The 13,726-nt window shown below is 41.8% G+C and overlaps 1 protein-coding gene across 3 annotated transcripts in view; it reads left to right on the top strand.

Moving 5' to 3' along the window:
* FSD1L (fibronectin type III and SPRY domain containing 1 like) overlaps positions 1–13,726 on the top strand; it is a 405,036-nt gene that overhangs the window by 328,094 nt on the left and 63,216 nt on the right. For 2 of the 3 annotated variants that reach the window (XM_085641301.1, XM_085641300.1), the window contains one exon: positions 5,840–5,940. In XM_085641301.1, coding sequence (XP_085497427.1) covers positions 5,840–5,940 — 101 coding nt within the window. The remainder of the gene's footprint in view (positions 1–5,839; positions 5,941–13,726) is intronic. The other variant, XM_085641302.1, reaches the window with a different exon arrangement.

The following is a 13,726-nucleotide window of genomic DNA, read 5'->3' as shown; positions in this document are numbered from 1 at the left end:
TTGGGTATCTGGCTTGATCCCTACCTGGATGTTTTTAAGCCTAGACTCATCTAGGATACGGTATGTCTGTAGCAGCTGTACATCTGCGGCTTTTGTATGCTATGTGGATCCTAGACAGAGGGTGGGGGTGATAACTGCATTGAGACCCGCTGCTGGGTCCAAGACGGGCGAAGTTTACTCTCTCGCTGCTCCGCTCCACGAGCCTTCGAGTGCATCCTAAGGTTAAAAGCAGCTGTAAATAGAATACACTTCAGCGGCTTCTATTTATAGGCGCAAGCGTGGACAGGGTGGTGGAAGAGGGGTGAAGGAAGGGGTGGCCAAACCTGAAAAGCAGATGAGATAGGAATACATAAACATATTACTGAATCACCAAGCGTGGGATCACCTCGCCTTCACGCCTCTTTAGCCGCCCCTGGGCAGCAGTACTGAGCATTAATGTGCCTTACACGGGTCTCACGAGGCCCCGTAAAGCGAAGACGGGCGTGAACATCTTCTATGGGAGACGTGAGAGCATTCAATATTGACATCACTGGAATCCGAGACTGGCTGGGTCAGATACATTTTAAGGCATGGGCAAAGTGGGATCTGGCCCAGGGCCCCAGCCTTCCAGGGGCCCCTTGATGGAGCCAGCACTGTGCTGAAGAGTCTTGAACACGATGACCTTGTATGATTCTTAAATGGATTGTTTAAAATACCGTTTTCATGCAACATCCTTACATTTTTTCTTTTTTTTTTAGATGAAAACAGGATTTAGCATATAAGAAGTGGGAGGGTGTCACAGAGATTATTTGCATTAATATTAGTTAGCTGCTGCTGTATTTCAATATTTAATACACACGTCACTATGTCAGGATTTTAGATGTGAATACATTTAGAATTATAAGGAGCGTGCATGTGCACTGTCAGTGACCTGGCCAAAGACGCCATGAAAGAATTGAAATTGGATCATGAATCCAAAGCGGTTACGAACTGGGCCCTCAAAATCCTTTTGGTCCAGGGTCCTCAAATTCCTTAAAATGCCCTGGGCTGGGTGGCGGTGATATAGTACTAACAGGAATATAAACCTTAAACTGGACCTGCGGTATTTTTCAGAGGTGTTCACGGGAACCGTAACACAGCGCTTATGTTTTTTCTTATTGTATTTTAAAGTAATGTTTTTAAATGATGCGGAAGAAAAGAGTTCGAAGCGTTGTTTTTAGCTTGTACATGCGGCATTGGTGCCACCTAGTGGACATTATAGTAGTTATATTCTGTCCCTTTAGTACTTTATTTCTAAGGATATGTCGCCGTTCTGTGTTTCAAGTGGGGCCCTGCAATCGCGTACTCTCTCCCAATCTAGTGCAATTAACAACTATTTACAATGCAATAGGTCTCTCAATTCCGAGTTTTTGAGCTATTGTAATGGTAAATGGCAATGCCTTTTATAATATTGTAAGGCATTATTTACAATACCAATAGTTCAAAGTTTTACAAAAGCAATACCTATTGTATTGCAGAGCGCTGTGTCCGTGAAGCGGGCGCCGCACTCACTATTAAAGGGAAAAAAAAAAGGAGCGTGGTGTCCCTGAAGCGGGCGTTGCGCTCATTATTAAAGTTTAAAAAAATAAATAAACCGAGCGCGGTGTCCCTAAAGCTGACGCCACGCTCAACATCAAAGTTTAAAAGAAAATGTAAACTGAGCGCAGTGTCCCTAAAGTGGGCGCCGTGCTCAGCATGCAAGTTAAAGCTGCTTAGTGCTCTATAAGAAAAGCGGCCGCCAATGTCCCCATCAGCGTCATTAAACTAAATAGTGCTTTCCCACTTATAATGCAGACCGTGTAACAAGCCAAGTAAAAGCTCCAGTCGTTATGGGCAGTAACAAATGCAGACAAGGCGGTACCAAGGAGGAAATAACAAGCCTATTTGCGAATCAGAAGCCAGCATTACGGAGGACAATGTCAAAAGCCAATGACAACAATGGGCGGCTTCCAGTGCATACTCTAATACAGCATACCTTGCTGAGCTAGCAGCGCATGCATGCTGCCGCTAGGCTCGACCTAAAAATAAGTGAGCTGGCGCCCATTTCTCCTTAACTCCTCAATCAGGGATTTTAAACTGTAACGATTGTGTTCTGTTGCAAAATGTTTCCATACAGCCTAGTATGAGGTGAATAGGAGTACAGGGGAAAAAGCACTTTCTCCTTGGCAAACATTCCAGATGTAATATCTGTTGCCCCCTTTGCTACAGCAGTGAGTAGGGGGAGCAGTTTTGATGGACTATTGTGAAGTCTGGCTGTTTTTCTGTATGGCAGTGTGCTATCTATACTAGGGGAAGTAGCTTGTAGTCTAGTGCCCTCTTGTGATGGATCAGCTCGGACTTCCATATGTACCCACACATGTATGGAACACCAGCTGTCGAGTATCGCATTAATTAAGAGGGTTTAATTCGGTTTGATGTTTGGCAGGTTTTAAGAGCGCGTTCCTTAATTCAGGGTATAAAATTCCTGACGCTGAGTACTTTTGTACCAAATTTATGAAGCACGAGGCCACAATCCGATCATTGTAGTCCAACACAGAGCTTTGCAACCCTTCTTTTTATATGATTTGAAAAAACAGTTGCTCTCCTGATCACGTGTGTTGAAATTAGGAAATGTTTTGTAGTGCTTAGAAAACGGTGTGCTAAAAAGAAAACATTCTCTGTGGAAGTTAATATACGCTGACCGCTTTTCGTGATGGTGGGGTCGGCAGCCTACTCTGAGATTTGTCTCCTGTCAATAGGTGAGCACTGATGACAGCTCAAATTAGAAAATGCTTGGACAGTTGTCATAACCGTATAAATTGTATGGGTTTGGTGCCACAGCACAATAACATAAATGGATTTTAGGTACTTTTTCTATTACATGATGTCATTTGTCTCGCTTTTATTTCAAGTATCCTCAGTGGCCAAAAACCTGTAAATTGAAGAACTGAAGTCATGTACAGGGGTTACAGGCTGAACAGCTTCCGGAAAGCATTAAATAAATCTGACCTCATTTACTTAATAATTTATTAACATGCTTAGTAATTTGCCTCCCTCACCCGTACCGTTGTACAAAAGATACATTATTTGGTACATAGATAGATGATAGGAGTTAGGTGGCTGACATTAGCTAAATTGATTAGTTGTGGTGTTTGGTAATTGCGCCATTGTATGGATATCGATGGAGATAAAATACATGCATATATATTTAAAAAGAAGATAGATGAAAAATACACATTTTTACAGTAGTATAGGGGAGTTAGGTCAAGAAACAATTGCGTCTGTCGACTTGTGGACTATGGCATTTCAGCGCTTTCTTGTAGTCCTAAATAGACGTACTTGCGTACATATCTGCTGATGGTGAGTTGGCCTAGAAGGTAAAAGAAACGAGCTGGGTGCGGCGCTTGGTCGTTTGGGGAGACTACGAGATTATCGTTAGGATATTTTAGATTCTGGGTTGGAGTATAGTGAGGTAGGCTGTCATAGAGGCAACTGGGGGCCATTGAATAAAACTCTCACCAGGTTGCATATGGCCCTTTTCAGCAGAGCGCTAGCCTGCTTCATTCCAGTGTTATGAGGATGGAGGGACTACACATGGATATACTGCATTAGATTCCAGTGCAAAGGAAAGTGTCCAAAACAATCTTTAAGAAAGACCTACTTAGTAGACTGTTGCATCCTGCAGAGTACTTGTTAGTTGAGGATTGTTTAGCTGTATTGAATGGAGTATCCGGCAGATCGTGCGTACGTACAGTTTTTGATATTGTGCTGCAGTGGCTGTAGTGATTATGAATGATCCAATTTTCATGGAAGGGCTTATAAGATCCCTAAGGGTTCTAGCGGAGCAGGCAAACGTTAGAGGAGTTTAATAAAGGGAAGTGTAATGCCAGCCACTCCCACAATGATAAACATTACTGGAGGAGGGGTGAAAGGCAGGAAATGAGAAACATTTTGCTAACATCAGTGTGGGGGCTATGAGAACTCAAACAAGGAGATAATGTCCTCGAAGGGGGTAGTGTAGAGTGAGAAATGTATGATGGGCAAGGTAAAAGTCCTGTTGGCTGTCCACTGGCTGTGAAGTGGGTGCTGGGAACTTAAGTCCCAGGAACTGAGAAAGGGCAAGCAATTTATTTACTAACCATGTGATGACTGGTGGGTGAAAAGAATGTATTAGAGTAGGTCCATTAACAGTGTATTGTCAAAGGCGGCAGTCGGATCAGAAATAAAAGTTGGGAAGAAAGTGATTGTTATGGGCAGTGATGATAAAGGTGATTGTGCAACAGTGCGGCTTCTCTGACCATTATGTACATGGAATCTTACTCGAAAGGTGTGAGTGAGTGTGTGAAATGGTTGAAAAGCAGTTGTTCGAGTATTTAGTCAAAAAAGGCACGATGAGACCGCTGTAGATGGAAAATGGCCAATTATAGGAGCAGAGTGGATTGATGTGTAAAGGTATTAGTATAATTAGTAGGTGTTTTTCCAGATAGGCCTTGTGCGAAATGTGTGTTTAGCGAGTGATGAGAGAGAAATTGTGAAAATATAATATGTTGATTATTGAGATCCAATTTAAATGACCACGGAGTATGACTGAAAGGGTAGATACAAGTAAGTCAAAAATAGTGCCAAGATAGTCAGAGGAGGAGTCCGTTCTGCTTAGGGGGAGGAGGTAGTACTGTTTGTTTTCAAAAAAGCACTGGAGATGTACGGTAGTATTTGAAAGACGAAGGGGGGAGGGTAGGTAGTGAGAGAGGGTGTAATTGAATTGTTGAGTAGAATGCCCACTCCAGCTCCCATTTACAGTCAAGGTGGGGTATATGAGAAGCCGCTGGTGTGACGGAGTCCTAAGGGAGAATCGAGGTTGCATTGAAATCTCAGAGTTACAATGCAGGGATGCGAATGCTAAACAAGACCGTGATAAAACGATGTCTGGCTACAAACAGAGGGGGCATGCCATGAACAAACTGAGACCAAGAATAAGGCAGAAGAATAATGTGCACGCTCAGAGGTTTGTGTTTAGTGTTCTTTCTCTAGAGGCCATCACTAAGTTGAGGTGGGTGATTTGAGGAGGTGGCGTTGCATTGGGAAAGGAAAAGTGGCTCGTTATCTGTGGGCTGATGTGCTGACGGGCTACAATGAGTAGTGAGGTTGTCCAGGTAGGCTAGAAATTTTTGGGGAGTGCCAGGGGGAGGGTTATTACTAGAGGTAGTGGCGTGGTGAGTAGAGGTGCAGTAGGTCAAATATCTGTGCCTGGTGTAGCATGAGTAACTGTTGGTGTCTACATACATACACCATGTAATCTTCAAATATTCACCTTGTATTGTCGGCAACGGCAAGAGTGACTGTGGTTGTAGTTCAATTTCCTTTTAGGTTAGAGTTTTTGGATCACTTATAACTTTGATCCCTTTCAGTGGATTTGCAAAGTATGATATATATATCTCTCATTCGAACATTTTGCTTATCTGCTTGCTTACTTTCTTATCTGGCAAGGAATGTGTTTTGATAGATCAGTTACCTGATTTAAAGCCATTGTGTACATATTCATTGCTCCCTCACCTCGATTAAAAATATTTATTTTAAAACCTTTTGCATAACTTGTGTGGGTGCACGGGTATCTGTGTGGGCAAGTTTTAAGCTGTGTGGTAAGCTGTGGGTGCGTGTTAAGTAGTGAGTGCGGTTGTAAGCTTTGTGGGCAAGTGGTAAACTGTGTGGGGGCAAGTCGTAAGCTGTGTGGAAGAGGAGAACTTCTTTACAGTTCATTGCTGTGTAAGCGTGAGTATGCTTTTTCATTCTGCTCCTGCTTTCTTTGGTATTTTGTGTAAATACTCTGTTTCCTCTCTTGTAGAAGTGGAACGCCTTCACCCAAAAGGACATCGGTCACCACCCGGCCATCGCTGGTGAGGGGCAGCAGAGACCGCTTTACAGGGGAATCCTACACAGTGCTGGGTAGGGATGCCACTTGTCCAACTTTCCCAAGCAAGCCCTCTATTCACTTTCTCCTGTGTCCTTTCACAGTTTAGCCTTTTTGCTTCATGAGCATTATCTTCCAGATACAAATGCCCGCCTGTGTGATCCCCACCCCCGCTCTGGTAGTAATCGTGTACAGCAGGAAGTTGCCTCACCAGCTGTGAGTGTTCTTTTTTAGCCGGACTCCATTTCCCTGGCAATTACTGTAAATAGTTTTAAAAATAACATTAGCAGCTACTGTAGTCTGGACGCATTAGTGGAATCGATATGTGAACATGCACTGCAGAGCTATCATGTCGCACAGCGTCTGTCTTGTTGCAGGCCAGCAGGCATGTGTAAAACGGATACACCAGCCACAACGAAAACACCAGATAGTCCAATTATAGTCTTCGAATATGGGTATTGTATGCACATGCTACATTTTTAGTTTCTATCCCCCCCCCCCCCCCCTATTGACCCAGTATCCTTCTGTGTTCTTTTGTGACTGCACAAAGCATGTCAGGACGGCTCTTGTGGTTTATCTCACCCCCTCCACCAAGCAAGTGTCTAACGAGAGCTTGACTTGACGGATGCTGCTTTTCTTCCTATTATTAGACTTAAGTGATTCACATTTATTGCTTGTCGGTTACAGGAATTCTTAAAAAAAAAAATCACATACTTCAAAAAACATATTTTAACAATAGACCGTACTAAAATACAAAAACGACATAAATCGCCCATAATCATCCCATTTCAGCTAGTACAAACTTGTGGTCTGTGCTTTTTAAATCATGTAGATTAAAAGCTTCCACTTGAAATAGGTGGTAAATGCATTGTATTCCTTACAAGAGCCCTTTTGTTCTTACTTTGCAGCATAGTGCAGATGAAACGTGTTTGGCATGGTGTTTCACACATTGATAAAGGAAATGATTTGTATCCAAGTCATATCTTATTTCCTCTCCCCCAGAGTATTGCTTCTCCTCAATGAACCCTTCTGTGAAGTCTATGCAGAGATTTCTGCGCTAAATAACCCCCCCTCTCAAAATAGAAGATCATTCCAGTAGTTGCACTCCGTAAAGAGAAAAATAATTGGAAGCACTTGGATTCCATAGTGAAGTGTGGTCTCCTTTTCCATATGTTATTGTTTTTTATTCAGCACGTTATGACTCCAAGGTGACCACCATTCAGTGGCGAAAGATCAAATGGCTACAACAGAAGAGGAGTGATTAGTTATAGGGAGAGCTTGTTAGCTGCTTTGGGTAGGCTGAGAACGGAAACCTATTTAATCCCCTTCTGAAGGCACAATGAACACTCTTTATTATATATGAAGCACATTACAGGCCATGCCATCGATCCTGTTTTCTTGATCGTCCTGAATGTAGTTAAGTAGGATATGAGAGGCATCGCCACTATATTTTCTCCCACACTTAGGGCTTCCCAAACAGCTGCTGTTTCGTGCTTCCGAGGCAGTTACACATCTCAGTCCCCCATTGCTACAGGACAGATAAACTGCGTGTGGCGTGTCCTTTCCATACTATTCTCATGGCTCTAGCTTTTGGGCTGCAGCCCTATTTCATTGCCATTGGCAAATCCGTACCCTTGATACCCTGAGATGAAGTACAATAGTTCATCAATTCTATTCATTCCCAGTGACAATAGATTTGATGAAACATTTTACTTCATCCATCATCCTCCTATGATTCTTTTAATCCTATCAAGGGTGCCCGCTAATAAAAAAGAATCCTTGGGTTTACCCTTAGATATGTTTATTAATGGATCCTTGCTTTTGTCCAGAAAAAAAATTGTATAAGAACTCCCAATTTGGTTGAGTCCGCCAGAGTGGTATTTACCTACTCCGGTGTGTTGAGGACGCCTATGATCAAACATGCACGATACATTGTGGGTGAGGCGTAAACCCATATCTTGTCTTTTCTTACAGAGAGCCCATAACTGGCTCAAGATCCCTCTATCAGCAGACCATAAAGTTGTGACTCTATGCATTGAAATGTTATATTCTCTCAGCACTGGTACTGAAATGTTGCGGTCTCAGCTTAATGCGCTGAGAAAATAATGTCTGCACTTCTTCATCTGAAGCTGGGGCAAAGCAAAACTGATGGTTGTCCACTGTTCTCGAAAAAGAGGCTCCAGAGATCATTCAACACCGAGGCAACCGAGAAAGCATGTGATTGACACTTTCAAGCAGGTATAGTATCTGCTTGGGGTGTGTCACATTTTTAGAAGTGGGAAGAGCTCTGCTACATATTCCAGAAGCGTGGTCCTGTATAGCATGGATCTGTAACACACAGCGATAAGAGAAGGCGTCCCTCTTTTTCTTCCCTGGCCAAGAGGAGAGCTCTCTGCAGGCCATGAGCGCCTAATCTTCTTGTGAGGGGAGGTTGAGTCCTCTAGGTTCGAGACGAGGACAAGGCTTCTTTCATTCCAAACAATAGCTTTTGTCTTACATGTATAACCAGTTGCATAGAGGACTATAAGAGAGAGTACCACAGTCCCTTCATTTGTTTTAGATCATGTCACCTTCCAGTCAGTGTTTTATCTGGGCACTATAAATTACATCTTCTCTTTATTAGTCTGTTTAAAGAAGAGCAGAATGTTTTATTTAAAATGCTATTCATGGAAACCTCCTAAACGTTGTTTAGCCAAACGTATAACTTAATATCTTCATTTCGGGTCATCAAAATTATGTAGATATGGGAACAAGAACAGAAGTTATTTGTCTATGTGTTCCAGTTTAGCTATAGAAACCTTTAATTAATTTGTGTTGGAGAAATGTACCATAATACAACCCACTTGTCTTTAACATTTTATTTACTAAACGTTATTTGCAGCCGGTAAGATGCAAAATAAGTAAGCTATTAGGAACATATTAGTAAATATACATAGGTGAAGGTGAAAACAATCAGTACGCTTTCTTTGTATAATATGTGTCTGCAGATATTCAACTATTGTTCATGTAGTATGTTAGGGCCCAGTTTTACTATTATTCTAGCCAGGAATTTAAGGGGCAGCGTAACCTTGTAGAACACTGGTGAAAAGCAGCAAGTGGATTGTTTCTTTGTTGGATTTGATTTTCATAGGGGGTGGTGATTGTAAGAGACCGGGCAGTTGTTTTTCTCTGTTTCTCCAGTGTTGAATCGTTAATAGATTCAAAGACGTTCAATGATTACATTTTGAGGCTTAGAATACTTTGTGCCTTTAGCATAGTAGGACTGGTGAGATTTTTTTAAAAACAAAATCAGTAGCCTGCCGCTGTTTGAGTTTGTCATGCAGTCATTGAGATGAAGAGGTTCAAACTCCACCTGTTAAACATTCTGCTACATTTCAGCCCTAAACAACTTGAGAAGAGCGGCATCTCTGGATGGAATACCACTCCACTCAATTATAAGTTGTTCCCTGTCCCTGCACCCGGGCTTTCTGAGCACGGGAACACCGGCCCTGATGTAAAATCACAGTGGGAAGGTGCTGCAAGTGCAGCCTGACCCCAGCCCCCAATCAAACACCTTCCAAGACAATGGCAAGCTTGTAATGCTGCCCCCTCCCAGGCCACATCCTTCCCTTACCTTAGCTGCCCCTCTCCACTGGGGCCACAGCTCATATTTACCTCCTTCTCTTAGCCGGTAGCAAATATCAGTCTTCATCCCCATGGAAATGGGAATTCACCTGGCTCTGAGACCTTTTTGACTCCGGTAAAGCATCTACTCTAAAGCATCTACATAACATCCATGTTTTACATAAATAGACAAGATTGTGCAAGGCCTCAATCAAGCACCTTAAGATATGGCACTGGGTGATTCATCTCAATCAAGTTCTGTATAACAATCCCCAGATTACCTAGCAGTTTAGTTGGCATTCAGCAGAAACAGTGTACTTGGTCATGGGGAAAAGTATTTTCAAAATGTTGTCAGCACCTCTTGATCTTTTTGCTACAGTTTGACAAGAAATGTTCTTCTCCTGCAGCTGCTTACCACCATTGACTAAGAAGGAGGTTTTTGGATGAGATGGTCCGGAATCTTACCTTATGTCTTTTGACCCATTAACCTGATCCTCCAAACCACCTTTAAAACTAAGATAAAGGGGCACGTTGATGTGAATGGCCTTAACCAGAGCTGGACCATTCTAGTGCACATTCCTATAAACACTGCTCATTGATGGACCAAATTGGTTCAGAATACTCCTCAATGTGCTTAATGAAAGAGAGCAGCCATTACTGCACCACGACTCAGGGTTGTGGAACCGCACATCATGGGTCCTAGTAACTGAGATCAGGAGTCTTTATATCCCTCTTTATTCCTGGAGACCTACGAACAACTGTTGTCACTTCTGTTGTGATGTCTAAATTGGATTAGGGTAAAGTTTATACTTGAGCGTACCAGCTTCTCCTGGGCTAAAGCTTTAAGGAGTCCAGAATGCAGCAGTACAATGTTTGACCATCATAGACCATACCAAATTGATGGCCAGCTGTCTTGTTGTCAGTCATCACTTGAGCAGAACGATTGGGAGAAACTCAGATGTTTGCATCTAAGAGGCCATACACCACATTCTTCAAGGAGGCAGGCCAAAGAGGAAACACCCAAAAAAATAATCAATGAGTCAAAAGATTTTCACTCAATGAACCCTTGCTTTTTGCTACTTTCTTCTCGAATCCATCTACTGTGGTGGAGAGTTCTCTGCAATAATTGAATATCAAATTATGTCTCCAATTCTACCCGTATTTTTTCCTAATCCTAAGCAATTACTCATGAACTTCAACTATGGCAAGAAAGAACACGGAATCTCAAAGCAACAAATTGCATGTTAAATTGCAATTCATGCTTTTCCACATTAAAGAAGACAGGCCTTTCTATGGGGTGTGGTAGGGGGATCTCATTATGGTATCTAGAGGATCACTCATCTCAGTAACAGCTCTTCTGGTATTTTACAAAGCAGCACTGAAGTGACCGATGTATCTTTACAAAGTACTACTCTAAAAAATAGACAGTGCACACAGGAGTCTACAGTTTGACAAGTGGTTCTATAGTACCACATTCATTAAATTAGGCATCATTTGTTAAATTAATTGTTGTGCACTGCTAATAGTCTGAATCAAAAGTATGTGAATGCTAGTGAAGAAAATATTTACCTATCTGTGCCTAAGCTACAGTTTCCCAGGGTTAAATTTCATACATTCACTTGTAGTCCATCCACATTCCCTCTGAATAATATTACACCATTACAAATGTTTGCCATGATACTCAGAAAATAGCCCTGTGGAGACTATGGGCTTCTCCACCGCGCTGGCAGCAAGACTGATCTAAACAATGACGTGCATGAGCAACACGGATTGCTGGCTTAAATGTATTTCTTTTCTACCACCATGTTAAATGTACCTGGCTTCCCCAGCTTGATGTAGAATAATTAGAAACACATGAATCTATGAAAGATACTAATTCTACAAAACTGTAGATTAGTAACGTGTTCATCTTTCACATACCAAACTCACTTTTCGCAGTGGACTCAGAGCAGTCTTTCTCCTGCTAACCTGGCTTTCTGAGAAAAGATCAAAAGATTAAAAAAGGCTACTGGTCTTCAGCCAATAACCTTAGCCCTAAACTCAAAGAAAACAAGAAATGAGCCTGTACTTTAACTATCCCGGAGCAGTTTCTAAAGGTAAATGTGACTTTGTGGAACATATTCATTTGAATCTGCTTGGTGCAGGGTTACCACTCTTGCCATGGGTCCTTATCAAGTAAGGAGGAATCAACAGTGGAACGAAGTACAAACCATAGGTATTTTATTAAGCATTCAGAATGGGTCTCCATCCAACGAGCAACATGGAGTTACTCAAGGAAGGAGCACACTTGAACAATGGCTACTTGGGTTTTTATAGGGAAGATCACAAACAAGGAACGCCCAGAGGTAAATAGAACTTTGGAAAGGACACACAAATGAGCTAAGGCAAGAATCTGACAGCCTCGGTGTCTTGTGCAATTTCTACGTTTTAAGACTGAACAACAAAATGTGCTATTCTGAGTAGACTTTACTTAAGGATTAACTATTGCCTGAAAAACCTTCGAGCAAGCTGACTCTGCATGTTTACACAGCCTACAATGTCCCAACCTGCAATTCTTTACCTAACGTTTATACAGATGCGGTGTCAAGAAGAGAACCAGACTGAAAGTAGGGCAGGGGTGAGAATGGATGAAGCATAGCTTAATAAAAAAACGAGAGATTCAGATTTTACATTTCCACAACTTCAGAGCAAAAATATCCTAATAGGAAAAACAGCATTGTTTTGTTGTGACCTTCACTGTGCATAGACATGGTACATCTCCTGGAATGGGAGCTAATGGAGTGTGTTCCTTTCATGGGTCTACTTTGCAGAAGTCATGTCCTGACTAGTACACTTGAGCTGGTAAACTGTGTAAATTCTTAAATGTGTACTAAAGACCAGGATGCTGGTGACGTTTTCAGGCCTCAATTTAGTTGTTGTCATAAAAATACATTGTAGTGTTACATGAAAAAGGGTACATAGTAGAAGTAATTCTGCTGAACTGTTTGAGTGAAACGCTCAGTTTCACCCTTCATCCCCCCACACTTTAAGTTTTTTAATGCACTTTATTTCAATTTGCAATGAAACAAAAAAGCCTGAGACATATCGGCATAGTGTAAAGTGAATATCCTGGACATTGCTATCAGGTTACACGTAAACAAGTAGTAAAGTTTCATCAGAATATACTGTTATGACTGGGATATGAGTGTTACCGGGTCCTGCATATCCATAAACAGTGCATTTATTACATTTTACACCCCCCATGCCCCCCACACACTCTTGTGAATGAATTTGATGATCGTATTTTGGTTGCACCAAACCTAACTTTGGGCCTTACGTGGGTATCTTGGAGACACTGTCTCCTTTTGTTTTAGCAGATACACCTTGTGATCCTGTTTAAATATGTAGAGCCACTGGGCCTGAAATTGCTCCGCTTAGTCAGTGACTAGATTCCAGGAGGATAGAGGAAACATTGCAACCATTCTCCTGTTCTGCTCAAAAAGCTTTCAGCCCTCAATATTGGTACAAAATGTAACGGAGAAGATTCTTCAGTTGTTGCCATAGTGGTGATCCGTCTTCACCTTCTTGCAGGGTAGGTGGTGTATCACCTCTGAATTTATGAACACCCATCAAACTGCCTGTTGTGTACTATCAGGATATGATGTGACCTCCCACTTTGGTCATGTTGCCTACAAGCTACGGAATATTTATTTAGCCATCTTAAATCAGAATGTGAGGGAATCCGCATTTGGCTGGGGCTCTCATTTGGTTCTCTCCATGTTCACCAAAGCCTGCATTGAAGTTGAACTTAAAGTTTATTGCACATGAGGACTGATGTTTAAGCATGAACTCAGCTGATGTGAGGTGCAAGTTAGATGTTTATGCACGTTTAACTAATTTTCACTAAACTGAAATGGTCCTCTATCTGCATACATTAATTGATCCATTTGGAGGTATTGAATTATCTTTAAAGTAGGTGATAAACTCTTCAGTGTATATTTCTAGACCAAAGAAAACACATACACAAAAGTAACACTGTTGGCTTAATGGCGTGAGGGATTTTAAAATGAAATGCACTTTTAGTAGATTGAGATTGCTAGAAGGTTTGTTGACTTTGATGGTTGTGATTAAGACACCCAAAACTCCCATTTATAGTAAACCCAATGGTTGGTTAATTTTGGTCTTAAATGTTAGTCTGGTTGTATTCAATTTCCCACCGTCGAAGGTATAAGACCTCAT

Source organism: Triturus cristatus, chromosome 2_2, assembly GCF_964204655.1.
Source record: "Triturus cristatus chromosome 2_2, aTriCri1.1, whole genome shotgun sequence".
In the NCBI taxonomy this organism is placed as follows: Eukaryota; Metazoa; Chordata; class Amphibia; order Caudata; family Salamandridae; genus Triturus; species Triturus cristatus.
The sequence above is the reverse complement of the archived record's forward strand: the minus strand, read 5'-3'. Positions and strand labels throughout refer to the sequence as shown.